General features: G+C 39.8%; 1 protein-coding gene across 2 annotated transcripts in view; it reads left to right on the forward strand.

The window, feature by feature from the left end:
• Window positions 1-18,929, forward strand: part of LOC131066456 (uncharacterized) — a 316,657-nt gene that overhangs the window by 266,578 nt on the left and 31,150 nt on the right. For both annotated transcript variants that reach the window (XR_009111667.2, XM_058001209.2), the window contains exon 9: window positions 15,267-15,346. Coding sequence is in view for 1 of the 2 variants with exons in the window: in XM_058001209.2 (XP_057857192.2) it covers window positions 15,267-15,346 (80 nt within the window). In the remaining variant the exon portion in view is untranslated. The remainder of the gene's footprint in view (window positions 1-15,266; window positions 15,347-18,929) is intronic.

Below are 18,929 nucleotides of genomic sequence, written 5' to 3' on the forward strand. Positions count from 1 at the left end.
TTGGAGGAATTGCATTTGGGTTTGAGGAGTGAAGTTATAAATATGAGACTTGGGCTCCCATTTGCACTATCTATGAAAATTGCATCGTTATGTTGCCGGTTTGGCAACTGAAAATCTGAGCTTCGAAGTATGGCTTCCTAGCTAAGTCTCAGTTTCGTACTTGCAAGATAGTACCTAGTTGTGTCCTTGTATTCCCAGTGTTGTTGGTGAATGAGTTGCAGATTGTGGAGCGTTCTATGTGGGATTTGAGTGTTTTCTGGTTGCTGGTCGTGGAACTGCTGAAAGTATATTTTGCTCACACCTCTTAACCAGGCGACTCCATCATTCTGGGTACCAGCTCATCCTTCCTTCCTAGCCATGGCGATACATTGTGTAAGTTTTTAGCAAGTTTAATTGAGCAATGATTTTTCTAGACAAAATCGAACTTCCTAGGTCTAGCGTTTGATTTTGTGCTTGCATTGGGATGTGTGCCAAATAGTTGTTGGGTTGTTGGGGTTGTAGCTTTGATTGGTTGCTGTTGTGAGTGAATTATGGTGGGTTTGGGACTAGTTTGAGTCAAACTGGATGAAAAATGAGGGAGTTATGAGCATTTGGGTGTTTCCGTGGGTTGTTGTTTTGTACTTTCAGCTTGCAGATTGATTGTAACAGAAAATTATATTCTTGTTGTAGAAATCTGCATTACTCTCCTTTCATCTCTAATTTTGTAAGGTTGTTTCAGTAGTACTGATCAATCATTCTTGTTGTCCTTATTTGGTAATTCCCACTGCATAAGTGGAAGAGGCTAGCTTAGCCGCCTTCTTACTTTGAAATTCAGTTTATGTACTGAGTCCTCCCACTGAATAAGTGGTCGAGTGATAAGTTTAATGCAATTGTCCTCCCGCTGAAATATGCAGTAGAGTGATATTTTAATATAATGTCCTCCCGCTGAAATATGTGGTAGAGTGATTGAATTTCAGTTTCTTGTCATTTTCCCTTGGCTGGTTTACCACCAAGAGTTTGGTTTCTATCCTGCTGGATAAGCAAAAGGGGTTGGCTTGCCGCCCAGGCATTGTAATTTCAATTTGATTAGTGTTGCTAACGATCCCTGGAACACCGTATGCTCTCACCCTCCCAGACTGGACTCTCGGTGAACAAAAGGTGGAAGGGTTCCCTTTCAGCAACTTGGATTATTTCTCTAACCTTAACGGGTTGTGGTGATTGCTTGTATTTCTTATTGTTAAAAAATCAAAAAAAAAATTTACTGGGATATTACAGAAATTGAGAAGATGCTGGAGGAGGGAATTATCTTCAAGATAGAAATCAGTGACTAGGTATCGCCAATTGTCATCTCTCTAAACAAGGAAGCAAACCAAATCAGGATATGTGTGGACTTTCGATGCCTGGATGCTGTGACTATCAAGGGCCCGTTCCCAATTCCGTTCACTGGCAGCATTTTGGAGGAGGTAGCAGGCCACGAGATTTACTTGTTCCTGGATGGATTTTCTGGATATAACCAGATCAGCATCGCAGAAGAAGATAAGCTGAAAATAACATTCATAGTGGAGGATGGAGTATATGCATACAATCGGATGCCCTTCGGCCTATGTAATGCTCCGGCAACCTTCCAGCGGATCATATTACACATTTTTTATGGGATGTCGGTTGGAAGTTTCAAGGCATTCCTCGATGACTAGTATATCTACAATAAGCAGGAAACCCATTTGAATGCACTCGGGGAGTGCATAGAGAGATGTCGACTGGCCCTGAATCCCAAGAAGTGCCAATTCATGGTACCACAAGGGAAGTTGATGGGGCACATTGTGTGCAAGGAAGGGTTGAAGACGGACCCCGACAAGGTAGGGGTGATTGTGAACATGGAGAGTCTAGTGGATGTCACGGGGGTGAAATCCTTTCTCGAACATGTCAACTACTATAGGAGGTTTATCAAGAGGTTTGTGTAGGTATCCCGTCCGTTGGACAAGCTGACAAGGAAGGGAGAACCGTTCAAGTGGGGTACGGAGCAGGAAGAAGCTTTCAAGGAGTTAAAATCACGACAAGTGAGTGCACTAATCCTTGCATATCCTGACTGGGACAAGGAGTTCCAAGTTCACGTGGACGCCTCCAATTATGCCATCGGTGCCACTCTGACACAGGTGGGCGTACAAGATTGGATCACCCTATTTTTTCACCAGTCGACTGCTTTCCAAGGCTGAGTGGAACTACAGCATGACAGAGAGGGAGGCACTGGGAATGGTGTACTCCGTGCAGAAGTTCCACCACTACCTCCTTGCGACACCATTCACTTTTTATTTAGACCATCAGGCTTTGATGTATTTGGTATATAAGCCAATAATCCAGGGACGAGTAAGACGATGGTTGTTATTACTTCAGAATTTCACCTTCACCATCGGATTACAACCCGGAAAGAGTCATGTCATTGCAGACCAATTGTCAAGGATCAAATCCAGAGAGCCCGCAGAAGGAGTAAATGAGGATTTTCCGGACGCCCACTTGTTCCAAATAGCCATACTACCCCCTGGTACGAGAACATTAGCGAGTACCTAACCACCTCGACATTTCCTCGAGACATGCCATCGGGGGAATGACGTAAGCTGGCACTGAAAAGTAAAACCTTTCAACTGATCAATGGCCTACTATACAAGATGGGACCAGACCAGATCCTGCGAAGATGTGTGATACAAGAAGAAATTCCAAGTGTACTAAAGGAAGCTCATGATGAACTGGCAGGAGGCCATATTGGACCTGATGCCACCGCACAAAAGGTACTGTTGGCAAGATTATGGTGGCCAACCTTGCACACTGATGCGCGTGAATGGGTGGTTGGATGTGACACATTGATGCAGGAGCATCCCCGGTTCTTGGCAATCTTGCATCAACCAAAAATATTTCCTTTCTGTTTTGCAGTTCAGCATTTCATTCTACATTTTCTTGCATTGGCTCACTGGATCTTGAGGAGTTGGATTTTGCTTGAGGACTTGATCATCTTCCTTATTCCTAAACCGCGGAGCATTTGGATCATTTTCCGGCAAGTTATCGATTCCGATTTTCGAGACAGTTTTCTGGCACCGGAACTGGTTGGACCTACTTGCTTTGGTGAATCTACGGATCCCTTCCGTAGCTTATGGAGCCCTGAGCGTTGATTCTGATTTTCCTTGGTATGTGGCCGACCTTCCCTTTGATCTACACTTCATCCTTTGGATTTTCCGGAGGAATCTCTTTGGCGGAGGCCGACCTTGTTGGTTTTACAAGTTTGGTCTTGTTCTTCGGCATTTGATCCTTTTGGGGCGATCGGAACCCCTTGAATCGTATAAATCATTGTAATTGAGCATTAGAATGTAGATCAAAGGAAAGATAGAGCATAGAAGCTAGATCAAAAGTTTTGAGGTCCCGGTTGTGACCTGTTCTGTAATTGAGCATGTTTGTAGCAGGCCAGTGAGCCTAATCTTGTATCCCGGATGTTATCAGTTGCTTGTAATCAGTTTTCATGATTTAATTCATTCAGTTCTACACTACCTCCATCATATCCTTGTGTTTCCGTTGTGTTTACTCTTGCTGACCGGTCCGAACTGGTCTCTTTGAGGTCCCTCCCAACCAGTGACTGCACCACATGCCAGCGTGCAATTAAACCTCTTAAACGAGACTTCATGCCCCTATTTCCCTCTCAGCCACAGGAACTGTTTGAAAGATGGGGATTGGATTTTGTAGGGCCTTTGAAGGTGAGCAATATGCACAGATGTCGGTACATTGTTGTGGCCACAGAATATCTCACCAAGTGGGCCGAAGCAAGAGCTCTCCCAGACAACACTGTCGTGAGTACGGCAAGGTTCCTGTATGAGAAAATTGTGACCAAGTTTGGAATTCCAATCCAAATTACAAGTGATCGAGGAGTTCACTTTGTTAACCAGGTCATTCGGATGATGACGACAAAATTCACAATCTTCCACAATTTATCCAGTTCGTACTATCCATGGGCAAATGGTCAGGCGGAAGCCACAAACGAGATACTCGTCTCCATCATTTATAAATCATTTGGAGTGGAACAGGAAGACTGGGAGGAGCGTCTCCCTGCAGTACTCTGTGCGTACCGTACAACATACAAGGTGACGACGGGTCACACCCCATTCCAACTTATGTACGGCTAGGAAGTTGTGGTCCCAGAGGAGTACACCGTACCAGGCCTACGAATTGTTGCTAGCAACTGACTGGGAGACGAGGAGAGTCTAAATGCCTATCTTATGAACCTCACCAAGTTAGATGAATGTCGGATGATGGCGCAGTGGGCGACGAAAGTGGCCCAACACCAACAAAAGTACTGGCACAACAAACATCTCCGATGGACGGACTTTTGTCCCAGTCAATTGGTTCTAAAGTATAACGGCCGCAACGAACTTCGGCCTGGTAAGTTAAAAGTTCGTTGGTTGGGGCCCTATAAAATCAGAGAAGTGGGGAAGAATGGAGTAGTAAAACTTTCCACCCTAGATGATAACCCAATACGCGACCCTGTAAATAGCTCAAAGTTGAAACTGTATCGGGAACATGATAAACCAGTCTTATCAATCAACATGCTGGGGTACACAACGAAGGGAAACTAGACCATTGGAAGAAGTAAGGAAGTAGAGGAAGATCATGTGGTCGCTGCAGAAGCTTACAGACATGACGAAGATTAGGCTAAGCCACTCACATTCATAGAAAAAAGACTTGTGGAAAATTTGGTATCAACAACATGAGTCGGCTTCTTCATTGGTCAGCAGAATTCAGGACTTAGCTGCAAATTGGGAGGATATTGAGAAATCCAAGATGAAATACTCCCACAATTGAGGATTATCCGAGGTCTGTCAAAGCAAGACTTGATAGATGCAGGTGTCATCCAGGTTGGGGATAAGTATGATTTTAACACTTGGTATTGTGCCTTGGTCACCAAGATTGAGGTCCTGAAGAAATCTGAGACTAAGTGTTCTAAAATTGAGAAAAATGTTAGAGAAATTTTAAGTAAAGTGTTTCGTGTGGCAAAGGGAGGGTATGCGAGAAAAACACCTACAGGCAGAGAACCTGAGAGCCAAAATTCAGTCGACTTTTTCAAAGTCTTGGGGATGGTTGATAAGGGGGATCTCTCAAGGATTGCGAGTTTTCTCCTCATTGATGAAAACTTTCTTGCCCAGGCAGTTGAGTGGGAATGCATCCTCGCCACGTGTACTGATGATGTGGACGTCGTTGACTTCCAGATACATTGAATCTGCAAAAAGCGAAACTGGACACTCACCTCAGTGATAATAGCAACTGTGCCACATGTCTCTCTTTTGTCTGTTCTAACTGATAGAGTTTTGAGAAACCCTAATTAGGGTTTGTAACTTTCAATTTGGACCCTTGATCACTATTTGATCTCGGCCCTTCATTGTTTTCTGGAAAACTATATAAGGCTACCTCCTCTCATTTGGAGAGTGTGAGGTTTTTGACATATTGTTGCGTGAAGGTCATTTTTCAAATAATACATTGCATGTGCGCTTTCTCTTAAGGCTTTGTAATCTCTGTTATTTGAGTGATTAGCATGGTTTCAATCATAGTTGAAAAACTCGGACTCGCCACGGACTCGGCAAACCAAAAATTTGGACTCGGACTCGGACTCGTGAAAGACTCGGCAAGGACTCGGCAAAAAAAAAAACCGTAGTTTTACAAAAAAACATAAAGAAATTAATGCATTTAGAGAACATAAGAGCCATAATTGAAACATTACACATGTCACATACTCATAGTTTCAAACTTTCAACTCTAAAATGTATAATACCAAGATTTCTTCAATGCTAATTATGCTTTTATATGGACCCTAATCAGACTCAGAGGTTAAATTTTCCCTACTTCCATCGGCTAAATTTTCCCCTACTTCCATCGGCGCAATTTCCCCCTATATTTTTCGACGAGGGTTTGGGGGCAGCGCCCCCAAGTTGGGGTCAAGGGGCATCACCGAAGGATCCTGAAATTTGACTAAGTCTGGAAAATTGAAGAATCCTCCAAAAACTAGATTTTGCATTATAACTCGTGGAGGTCCGAAACCACTCTCAAACATCCTGACAGTATATATGGAATATAACTTAAAGTATAAGAAATGTTATATTCCATACATGAATCCTGACAGAGAGACCAAATTTTTTCACATGTTAAACTCAATTTTAAAGCTTGCATGACTTTTTTTCTGGGTCGCGCGAGTCCATCTGAAAGACTCGCGAGTCCATGCAAAAGACTCGCGCGAGTCCTTGCAAAAGACTCGCGAGTCTTTCAGATGGACTCGCCAGGACTCGCCTCGCGAGTCCTTGGCGAGTCGACTCGTGGCTCCCATGGACTCGCGAGTCCGTGGCGAGTCCACGAGTTTTAAAACTATGGTTTCAATTTCCTCAATGTTGTCCTCATTTTTGTTTCCAAAAATGAAGGACCATTACATAAAAATTTTGTTAAAAAAAAATTTTAAATTACTCTAGCACGCTTCTCGAGGCAGAATTTTTACTAATCCTTGGACTGGCTTAATCCTCAGTCCATCCTCGAACTACATTTCGAATTTCGTCGCATTCTGGGTTCGTTTGCTATGTCTTTCCTTCAATTTCGGGTTTTTAAATCCCGACTGCAGGTGGAGAATTTTCCTTGAACTGCAAGTTTTAATGATTTCCATTGTTTTGGTCTTTGTAGGGAAATTTTTAGCTTATTACATGTGCACTTTATTAAAAAATGAAAACTTGTAATTTGTTTCAAATTTCCCCTTTATTGTTTTTATTGTTTTTATTGTTTTTTGGCTTTTTTCAGTTAAAATAGGGATTTTTTGGCTAAGTTACAAGTAAACTTGTAGTTCTTTCCAAAAACCCCTACTTTAATGGTTTTTACATGTAATAGGGATTTTAAACCCCTATTACAAGTAAATTATAACTTGTAGGGGTTTTATTTCCCCTTTGCAAGTGATTTTAAACTTGCATTTCTCTCTCAAAAACCTGATTTTGTCTTGTAATTGAAAAAGTGACAATTTAAAACTTGCACTTTGTCTCCAAAAACCCGATTTTTCTTATAAAGTGCATTTTTGATATTTTAAACTTGCATTTTGTTCCAAAAATCCCGATTTTGGCTTTGTTGAGGAAAAAGTGAAAATTAAAACTTGTTATATCTTCTAAAAAAACCCGATTTTCACATGTTCATGCAAATTCGAACTTGCACTTTGTCTCTAAAAACCCGATTAGCTATAGGAGGCAAATTTGTTGAAAGTTTCAATTGATTTTTGTGGATAAAATCATGGATCAAGGAGGCGATATGATTGCAAGGCGATTTTTGTGAGTTTGGAAACACGTTGCATTAGATTTGGTAAATGGTTTACACTTCATTTACTGCGTTTTACTTCTTCAAAACCGTTTTCCACGTGATTCTTCCAAGCCTCATCTTGGGGTTTTGGTGCCACGTTTTCTCTCCATCCTTGGGCGTTTGGATTTGAGACTCTCATACATGGTATTTCCTTAGCAATTTGGCCCTATTTTCTTGCATCTATAACCACATTTTTGCTGCTAAAGACATTTTTCAAAAACGTGGCAAGGGTTTGGATTACGGTTTGCATCTATTTACTTAAGAGCTATTCTTCTTCATTCAAAGATTGTTTGCATTTTTGGAGAAGCATTTTCAGTTTCATTCAAGGTATGTTTTCCTTTCTTTCTTGTTTCCTTTTATTATTTTCTTTATCATTTTAAAGATTGTTTTTATCAAATGGATTTTTTCTGGGTTGCCTAGAAGAACAACAAAAACTAAGACCCAAAAATCGGTTTTTGTGAGAGAGTTTTTCCCCTTGTTATGCAATTTTTGAATTGCATTGTTCTTCCCCTTTTTCCCTCTTTACTTGTATTCGGGATTTTAAATCCCGATTACAAGTTGGCTGGAAATTTTTGTTCTTCCCTTACGGTTAATGAATTTAACCATTTATGGTTGAAATTCCAAATTGAAATGATGTGAAACACCCCCTTTCAAATTCAGATTTTAAAAACCGGATTACATGTTGAAAAGTTCTTCCCATTTTAATGAAAATGACATTCCCGGATTTTCCCATTTCTATCCATTCATGTTTCCCACATCCGTACTTTCCATTTCCGTCATTTTCCGCAAGTCAAATTCTCATTTTCCACCCATTTCTCCATTTGCAAATTTACAAGTGTACTTGCATTCGGGTTTTAAAACCCTGATTGCATGTATGTTCTTTCCAACTTGTATACTTGCAAAAATTTCCCCAAGAACCGAAATTGGTCAAAGTCAAGTTTTTCCCATTTCCATATATTTCCCCTCTTCCTCTCACAAAATCATGAAGTTCAAGAATCGAAGTTTTTCCCATTAGAAGAAGGAAAAATGATATTTGCAGCTGACTATGATGTTGCCTTAACACTTTTAAGTCTTCATCACAGTATTCTAGGTTTTCAATCAATGTCAGATTTGTTTTCATCTCCAGTTCCAAAAAAGATGAAGTACAAATATGACAATTATCAGAACGAGGTTGCACCTTCCCAAGTTTCTTCCCCTTTGGATCATATCAGAGACACAGAAATAGGGCACGTGGATATGTCAAAGTTTGTCAAGAGGGTGGAAGATCCACAAGATAACAACATGCAGCGGTTGTTGGACAGCCATATCCATCATGCGTCTTCCTTCCAGGTGGCTGCCCTAGAACCTGAATTTGTTCTCACCTACGCCCATATTTTGACAAAGAGACAAGAGTCATCAAAAATGATGATGGTGAGGCAATAATTCGTCTTGATGCAGATACAATCGAGAAGGTTTTTAGAATACCTCCCGCACCTATTTACATGGAAATCTCCAAAGAAAGTGCAGTTGAGTATTACGTGAAGAGAGAAAAAGATTGTAAGGGGCATATCAACAGGTGGATCCAAGAGCCATGAGCCTCCTTCTCAAGTTGGGCTAAGTTGTATTGCTATGATTTCAAATGGGAGATAGGAGACACCATAACCCTTCTCAGCAGGATGATGGGCCTCGAGCATTCTAATGTCTTTGAGCCATGGATGTACCAGTTCATCATGTTCATAAGGCAGTCGCATCACATATCATGGGGAGAAGTCATCAGCGATGCCTTGTGTGAACAACTTGCAGCAGTCCCTTCCACCATGACTTTTTACATGAACTCATATTTGGTATACTTGGCAGCATCACTAAGACACTTTCCAGGTCTTTCTACCAAGGGTGATCGCTCACTTATACCAGTTTGGGAATATTATGATCAGTTGCCTTTGAGACCTAGCAGTCTGCATTTCAAAAGAGTCCAAGATGCATTCTTCGATTATTTCATGTGTCAGTTTGACAGAACTCTGAGGAACAAAAGGGTATCAAATGAGGCATGGGAAAGGGTTTGCGAATATGGATGTTTGTTTCTACAGTTCCCCACTTTCACCTATATGAGAATTGGATGCTATAGTGGTCATCCATATATGCTTCCTAGATACCCAACTGATAGGATCATTCTTATGGAGTTGGGAAGACAGATCATGGCTGTCCACACTTTTCAGTCTGCTAAACACAAGGTTGGAATGGGGATCTCTACAACAAACCCATTAAAAATTGGCCGGTATTCTCTTGTCACGTCCGTAAAAGCTAAGGCCATGGAGACTGAAATGCAGGAAATTAAACTCAAAAGGTTTAAACCTAGAGTTGATTTTGATTACAGGGGTATGAAGGAGAAGATCAAAAAATCTTTTGTGCACGTGCATCGCATTGAAGACATCTGGGTAGATCTTCCCATAGAGGTCGAGGTTCTAAAGATGGATTACTGCAGGCTCACTGTTGAGCAAATTGTTGATTTGAACTTGGTGGATATCCCACAAGGGATGATTGACGATGGGCATGTACTTGATCCTGAATACATTTCGCGGAGGGTTGAGGAGGCTCCACTTCCTTTGATCCAATGGTCACACAAAGAGTGCATATCCATCCTTGAGAGATTTCAGCCTATCTTGGCTAACACCAATGCATGGCTGAAAGGTAATGCTGTTTAGACTTATAAAAATCAAGGTTGGAAAAGAAGATGATTCTATGGGGCCTCTTGGACGTAAGTCTGAGATTCAGGTTGACAATAAGGAAGGTGCATCATCTTCGGGCACAAGGATCAAGTTGTGAGTTAGTAGGACTGTAGTGCTTCCTCCTGAGGAGACAACAGTTCATGGGAAGGAAAAATCACGTTTTCATGTTCAGGTGGTTGATCTAGATAATCCAAAAGAAGGGCAGCAATCTGATGATGCTCCTAAGTCTCTAGTTTCAAACTCGCCTCATGAGATCATTCCCCCAGTTTCCATTGAGACACCTCTTTCTCCTCCTGATTTACTTGTGGATGAATCTCCTCAGAATGCTATTCCCATTTCAGCATACGAGCCACCTCCTAATCATCAACAAAAGAGTGTGTTGGAAGTTCTTGAGGATATTCCTACCTGCATTCAGTTGTCAGAAATTGATACTTCCACTTCTGATTTTAAAGAGTTTATGAGGCAATCTTCATGCCCATTGGTAACTGAGCAAACCGTGGTCACTGTCCAAACAAATATTCCTCCCAAGATGACCACGGTGATTCAAACAGAAACTGCTTCTCCTTTGGCCACAGCTGCTACTGAAGGGGAGTTGATGACTTTACCCCCATGGCTTAGCTCTTTTACTCCAAAAAGGAAGAAGCAAAAAATCTCACCTGATGCCTTTGATTATCAACAACTAAAACAGTCCAGATCCAAGGTTGCTAAGAAGGCCAAGACTATCTCCAGAGTAACCGTTGACGATAACAAGATGAAGGTAGCTAAAATTGTAGAACCCATTGCAGATAAGCCACTTGAAGAAATGTCAGCTGCTGATTATAAGGTTACAAGGATAGAATTGGGCAAACAAACGCATGAGGTCATTAAACATGATGCTCAGTTTTTTGTAGCTTCTCTAGTACAAAGGTGTGATGAACTTCTAGCAAAGAAAGACAATCTAGAAGAGGAAAACCGACAACTTATGGCAGCCGTTCATAAAATCACAAAACTTGCTGCTGAAGGGAGTAACTCCATAGGTTCTTCTAGTTCCCAAGAATCAATTCATGGAGTGGAAAGGGCTCCTCAGAAGGTACAAGCACTAGATTCCTGGGTTGATCAGCTTCATGATCTATGTGCACAGGTGATAAAAGACATTTTTCAAATGATGTTTAAGTTGGAAACCATTGAGGAGAAACTGGATCAGACTTTTGATACTTTCAAAAAGAATCTGGAAAGTGTTGAAGAAAGTTTGACAATCTAGCGTACCATGCCCCAACAACGGCTAAGTGTTTTACAGGAGCATGCCATTATCTCTTCCAGGGTCATGTACTTGGAATTTGAAGAGCTTCTGGAAAACAAGGCCCTTGTTCTTAAATCCCTCATTGAGGAGATCGGTGATGCAAAGAGATTTTGTGGTGAAGTTTTCCGAGATATTGTCTCACATTGTGAAAGGGCCTCTTGCAACATATTAAGTCAGCATGGAGAGCTGATTCCAGAAGAAGAAGTTCTTGTTGATTTACAAATGAGGATCCTTAATGAATGGAGGAGGGAACAATTCTCAGCCGCTTCAATTCAAGTGTTGATGAAACACCAAGTCTTTTTGCATGAAATCCAGTCCATCCTGGATAAAAACAACTCTGCACTCCTTCGGTGTCATGACACTATTGTGAAGACCATGGTTGTTGCCAAGAACACCCATGAACCAAATCCCGAGGAACTACAAATGAGCATCCAGAAGTTTAAATGATTCGTGTCTTCACATGCCGCAACTTAAGTGTTTTTCAACACTTAGTTGTATTTTTCCACTTTTGTAATTTCTAGTTGTAATTTTGTTTTGACAAGTTACATGTAAAAGTATTTTTTGTAAAATGCAAGTTAACTCATTACTTGCACTTTTGTCATTACATGTAAGGCAACTACAAGTTGTGTCCAGTTAGGACTGTAGTTGGAATAAGTCTTAGTTAGTTATTGAATAAGTCTTGGTGGTTGAGAGAATTTCTCAAGTTAGTTGGGATCCTCCCACCTTTTTCTCATGACTCCTCTCCTATAAATACTTGAGGGGTCTATTGTAATTTTTATCTTTTGGAAAAGCAAGCAAAAACTCTGCCAAATTTACAGCAAAGAAGTCTTTGAGCTTTCATGTGTAAATTTAAGAATTGAAAGGAATAGAAGAAAATTGCTCAACCTTTGAGTCTTTGTTCTACATACTTGAGTTTGTGTTCTATATTATCTTTCTTGCAAGTGTTTCTTAAAGAGCTTAATCACATCTGATTTGCAGTCTTTGTGTTGCAAGTAGTTGAGGTTAATATAGATTAAAATAAATATTTTGTTGAGAGAAGTTGCAAGTCTTTGTGCTTTCACTTGTTCTTAGGAGAATTTAGGAGTATATTTTGTGAGAAATAGTTGTAAGTCTTTGAGCTTATACTACTTCCCATGGTTTTAAATATAAAAGAATAAGATATCCCAGTCTTTGAGCTGTTATAATTTGTTCTTTATAGCATTAGTATAGAAAACGGTAGATAGGACTTCATATAATCAAGTCTTTGAGCTTGATATTGTTGTCTCGTCCCGAAGGAAGTAACGGAAGTCTTTGTGCTTTCAGGAAACTTCACTTCCTTTCTCTCATTTCATTTGAAAGTGGTTACTATTGTTTATATTCAATCGCTATCCTTTTCTGTGAAGAGAAAAGGATATTGTCTTTCTTGAAAGAAGAAGAAAGATTGTTGTCCCATCCTATTTTATTTTCAAAGTTGTAGTTAGATAGGGGGAGCCTTCCCTTAATTAGGAGAGTTTTACTCACATGCTGTGGTTGAAACCACAATTTTGTATATTTTCCCAAGTGTACAAAATTTTCAACCAACACTCAACACATTAGTTAGAAGTTAATTTATATTTGCTTTCAAGTTGTTAGAGTTGAATGAAGGATTTGATAAGTATTAATTAATGGTGTATCTCTGCTCATACTTTTGGTGAATGGATGATTTCCATTTCATTGTGCAAATTTAGTCTGAGCCTATCCCCTGTGTATACTTCGATCATAAGCACAACCCATTGAAGATTGCACCCGCTTTGTGTAGTTGTCCTTAGTGTGGCGAAGCGAAGTGTGGTTTCCCGAGAACACCTAGTTAATACCGTCTCCAGAATTCGTAGGTTTAGATCAGCTTTCTTAACCCTATCCCCTTTTCCTTTTTCTGAAGGTCTAAATCTCGGAAAATCCAAAAAGGAGAGAGCCTGAAATTGACAAATTTATCTAAGTTCAGAAGCTTGAAAGACATTTATAAACGTAAGTCCCCCTTGAGATTTTCAGCATACACTACCCAAGTAGCTATCCCACTAAAGTCGCTTGTTTGCACATATAGACCTTGGAATCGCCATATGATAAGCAGTGATTTTTCAGGAGAGGATAGAATACCTTTGGATATCTTATTCTAATGTTCGGTATATGATAAAATGTACACCAACACCCCACACAACTAGCGTCTTGTCTTCCTTAGCACTGTAGGATAGTGGGATACATATCTCACTCCTCCTTGAGTTGCCCTGCATGACTATCGCTCCTCATGTTTTGATGATGCGTGATAGCGGGAAGCCCAATTCTGGCCTTTTATCTCTTAACCCCGCATTGTCACCTTTCACTCGTCCATCATGTCACGGGATGGTAGGAAGCATCTCTTGCTTCATCTTTTGTTACACCACGAGACCTTCAATCTCAACTCAAACAAGTCGCAGGATAGCGGGAGTCGCTATGCCTAGCTTGGAGTTATCCCACACGAACACCATGCACATACTTTGTGTGGTGCGGGATAGTGGGGGAACACATTTCCCTTTGACTTTTCTTGTCCCGCATTGCCAACCAAGGCTCAAAAAACATGTTGCAGGATAGCGGGGGATCTTCGATCTCAATGAAACTCTTATCCCGCATGACTAGTGCAACTTTCATCTCAACGCTACAGGTTAGTTGCGAAAGGTCTTCTTCACTCAAGTGTTATCCCGCACGGTCTCTTCCCTACATTCAAACACACCGCGGGACCCACGGATACAGGTGAACCAAACAATTTGCTGCCATGTGGAAATCACAGCTCTCAACCCCAAATCGAGACTCGATCACTGCTGCTGACATGTGGGGAGGATGAATCAGGTTGAAAACTCCTGCAGCATAACATGACGTGCTATGCGCAATAGCACAGCATAACCTGCGTGTTATGCGCGACTGCTACCTGCATCTTTGCAACCTCTCTTGACACCCTTTTGACATCAATGACAATAATGCCAACAAAGCTTGAAGAACTTCCTAGAAGAATTCAGAAGCATATACCAGAATGTCTGATGGATTCTTCAAAACATTGCCATAAGTATGTGTCAAGTTATGTATGGTGTTGATTCTTTTCTGGTAACACCCATTTTCCTTTTTTTATGGAAAGGAAAGCCTGATTGTATGTTGAACACATACTGTTGGGAAATGTATTTCAGATCTTCAGAAGCAATTTCGTTGACTATTATGTTGTTGTAATTTTGAATTGTGGGTTTTGGATTCACAGATGAGGAGGCCTTGACCTCTCCATGCAATGGAACTTTCTTGGAGAGCTGATGTATGAGAATGACTGTGCAATCAAAATAAAAAGGAGAAAACAAGGTAATTTTTGGTCGAATGGAGGAGTTATTGTGGAGTAATATTCACTAACTTCACATAAGTTACACTAATTGAGGTGTATATATGTCCTCTCAATGTCAAATAAGAAGAAGATTTGTCAGTGAGAAACAAATAGCAACTTAATTGAACAAAACATTTGCTGGCTATTTCATATTCGATTTCTGTTGACATCTTGCACTTTAGGAACTATGCTAAATTGTAAGCTAATCATCTCCCTTTCAAATGCCATTCTTTACAGGTATTGATGGGAATTGTAATCTATAGAAAGCACCTTCCACATGATCTAGTTACACAATTTTTTGTTATGTTGAATGAAAAATATAATTTTTATGAGAATTATTTTACACAAATCTTTTATGATCTAGTTACATACTTTTCTTGTTCCCTACTGCAGTTAGATTAAAATGAAAAGCTATATTCCCAAGCCACTTCCTCATCTCCCTTTCTCTCACATTTATGATGAAATCTAACTTCATTTACAGCTAACCTCATGGTACATTTAAAAAGAAAAAAAAAAAGAGGATAAACATTTTGCTTCTAATAGAATAATCAGATGAAAGAATACATGATAATTCTCGTTCTTTTCCATTGTTTTGTAGGTACGTCTAGACATTGCAACTATTTTGGGGCTACTGGCGTATTTTGTGAACTACAGATTTGAAGATTTTTTGAGCTCCCCGTAAGGCCCTTTGAAAATGCTTCCAAAATTTGAGAGTGGCATATTGAGATAAATCTTGAAAAAATCTTCAGATTTTTTTATTGTTTCCTATAACTCGTACATATTTAACCTTTTATTTATTCATGAAAATATGCAAACTTGTTAGAATGATAATCATTCATAAATGTTGAAATGTCATCCATGTATGTACAAAGATGACATATCTGTACTCACGGATATGCAAAATTTCTTAATGATCATAAAACAAATATAAACATGTGAACAAAAATATGCAGTTTTTTATGATAGAACTCTATAAATTCCTCCTAATATCAATTTTGTGTTTATAAAAGTACATTATTGTAATGATGAATGTTAGAAGAGAGAGTGTAGTTTCCTACACCCAAGCCATCCAAGGCAGACCATAAGTCAATTCCTTGCCTTGGGTGATGTTCCTCATCACCCAAGTCCATTAGAGGGGACTAGCCAGATCCAACTCTTCTTGGATGAACATGTCAACCAAGCCATTCATATATGCATATAGATCATCAGTATATATATGTATATATATATATATATATACTGCCAACCAGGGATTCGCGTATCCCTCCATTAGGCATCAGGGAGTTCCCCCCCCCCCCCCTATGGCCTTCATTATTTAATCCTATTTATATTGTACTTGCCAATTTATTATTATTTCCATTTCGTATTTCACATATATTCTTAACAATGTATTTGTTAACATATATTTTAAATATACCTAACTATCAACATATTGTTATTAATCTCCTTAATTAAATCTATATTAACATGTTCATTCCCTAACATGTTAATCTGTATCTTGTATTCATTAAATAAGTAAATAACATTACATGCTAATTACCTACATTCCTTGTTATTAACACATTACTTATATTCATTAATTAAATACTGCAAGTTGTCATAGCTTACTAACCCTATATTCTATTTACATATATTAACATATTAATAACCTTACGTGAAAAGCATACCACACATACCTGTTCGTATGCAGCCACTCTCTCTTCTTCCTTTCCCACCCGCTTGCTACTCCTTCCTTTTCCTTTCCCCCATATTTATTAGTCTTCCGTGAGGGGTTATACCCCTTCACGGTGCCCTTCCGTATGGAGGGGTGCAGTGGTGATCACAGCTTAGGCTGTGATCACCGTCGCACCTCTTGTGCAGAGGTGATCGGGTGTGGGGGAAATTAAATATATAATTGTTTATTATTTGTTTTGTTTATTATGTATTATTTTATTATTATTTTCATTTTATTATTATTTTTATTATTATTTTTTTATTATATTTTTTTTTTAATTTTTATTTATTACAAAGATCTATATAAATAATTTCTCTTTTGTCCTATTAAATATCTTATTGATATTTACTATATGTTTAAATATATTTTATTAGTTTAATCATTAATTTATTTATTTAATTAATCTATAAATATATTTATGCAAATACTTTTACATTATGTGATACCTTTAGGGGTTATCACAGTCCCTCCATCTCAATTTTGCTTGTCCTCAAGCATCTTAAGATCTTCCTCTTTTGCCCAAGTGGCATCCTCATGGGGAAGATTCTTTCATTTAATCAAGTGTTCGGTAATGGTCCGGTTCCTTAGTGCCTTCTTCCGTGTATCCAGAATGACCTCAGGGTACAAGGTGAGTTTCCCTTCATCATCTAAGGGTGGTAGTTCACTGCATGGAATCAAGTGTTGTCCGAGAACCTTTTTGAGGCGGGAGACGTGGAACACATTATGTATTTTACTGTCCTTTGGAAGTTCTATTTCATAAGCTACTTCCCCAATCCTTCGAGTTACTTTATAGGGTCCGTAGAATCGGGGTTTTAATTTTTCAGCCCCATTCTTCTTGAGGGAAGATTGCTTGTATGGTTGTAGTCTTAAAAACACCAGATCTCCAACCTCAAACGTCCTTTCCGTACGCTTTATGTCTGCATAGATCTTTTGCTGATTTTGGGCTTGTTGTAGATTCTCTTTCAAGGTCAACAAAATCTTGTGCTCTTGGTACTTTACTTTCCTGGTTTATTAGTTCTCCAAAGCTTGTGGCCTCATAGCCGTACAAGGCTTGGAAGGGGCTCATCCTGATTGACATGTGGTGTGTCGTGTTGTAACAATGTTCTCCTAGGTGTAACCATTTTACCCATGCCGCTTGTTTTCCCTGTAACATAATTCCTTAGGTAGCCTTCTATCCACTTGTTTACTATTTCGGTTTGCCCGTCTATTTGGGGATGGTAACTGGTACTAGGGGTCAAGACTGTTCCTGCCATTCTGAAGAGTTCCTGCCAGAATTGGCTAATAAACTTGCTATCTCTGTCGCTGACAATATTGAGAGGGAGTCCCTGGAGTCTGAAAATTTCCCTGAAGAACAAATCGGCTATTTGATAGGCTTTGTATTCAGTGGAGACTGCCAGGAAATGGGCATACTTCGTGAGTTTGTCTACCACCACAAAAATGCTATCTTTCCCTTGTGTTTTTGGTAACCCTGTTATGAAGTCCATCGAAATGCTCTCCCACTTCTGATTGGGAATAGGTAATGGTTGAAGCAATCCAGCTAGGTAAGTGAGTTCGATTTTATTTCTTTGACAAGTTAGACACTCTTGTACGTATGTCTGGACATCTCTTTTTTGGTCTTTCCATGCATACTTTTCTCTTATGTGTTTATAGGTTTTATAGTATCCTTGATGACCTGCCAAGGGATTATCATGGAATTCTTTTAGGAGCTTGTGCTTGAATTTGGTTTGAGGGGTCAAGTATACCCTTCCTTTGTACAAGATGAGGCCTCCCCTAACTTTAAAGTCTTCATTGGGAAGGTTTCCCTCCAAGATTTCCTTTAGCATTTCCTCCTTCCAATCCTTCGAGAGGCTGGTAAGGGCATTGAGGTTATATTCCTTTAGGATTTCCTCCTTCCAATCCTTCGAGAGGCTGGTAAGGGCATTGAGGTGTGCCCTTCAGGATAATGCATCTGCTGCCCTGTTATTCACCCCTTTAACATATTCTATATCAAAGTCATAGGCTTGTATTTTGCTCACCCATTTTTGTTGCCTGTCATTTAGGTCCCTTTGGCTCAAGAAGAAGCGTAGACTGTTATGATCGGTTTTACACCAAACTTCCCACAGACGAGGTATTGGTGAAATTTGGCCAAGGCATGCATTATGGCTAGCATTTCTTTATCATAGATGGAATAGAGTCTTTCTGCTTGGGTAAGTTTGCGGCTCTCAAAGGCTATGGGGTGTTTCTTTTGCATGAGGACTGCCCCAATTCCCTCCCCCGATGCATCACATTGCAATTCAAAAGGTATAGAGAAGTCAGGAATGGCTAATACTGGGCACGAGCTCATGGTTATTTTCAATTGTTCAAAGGCTTGTTGGGCTTGGTCATTCCATGTGAAAGCTCCTTTCTTGGTTAGGTCGGTGAGGGGTGTTGCTATTTTGGAAAATCCTTTTACAAAACGTCTATAGTAGCTGCATAGTCCCACAAACCCTCTTAGTTGTGTTAATGTTCTAGGGGTAGGCCATTCCTTGATGGCCTTGATTTTTTCCTCATCCACGCTTACTCCTGCCT

This window comes from Cryptomeria japonica, chromosome 11 (assembly GCF_030272615.1).
Source record: "Cryptomeria japonica chromosome 11, Sugi_1.0, whole genome shotgun sequence".
In the NCBI taxonomy this organism is placed as follows: domain Eukaryota; kingdom Viridiplantae; phylum Streptophyta; class Pinopsida; order Cupressales; family Cupressaceae; genus Cryptomeria; species Cryptomeria japonica.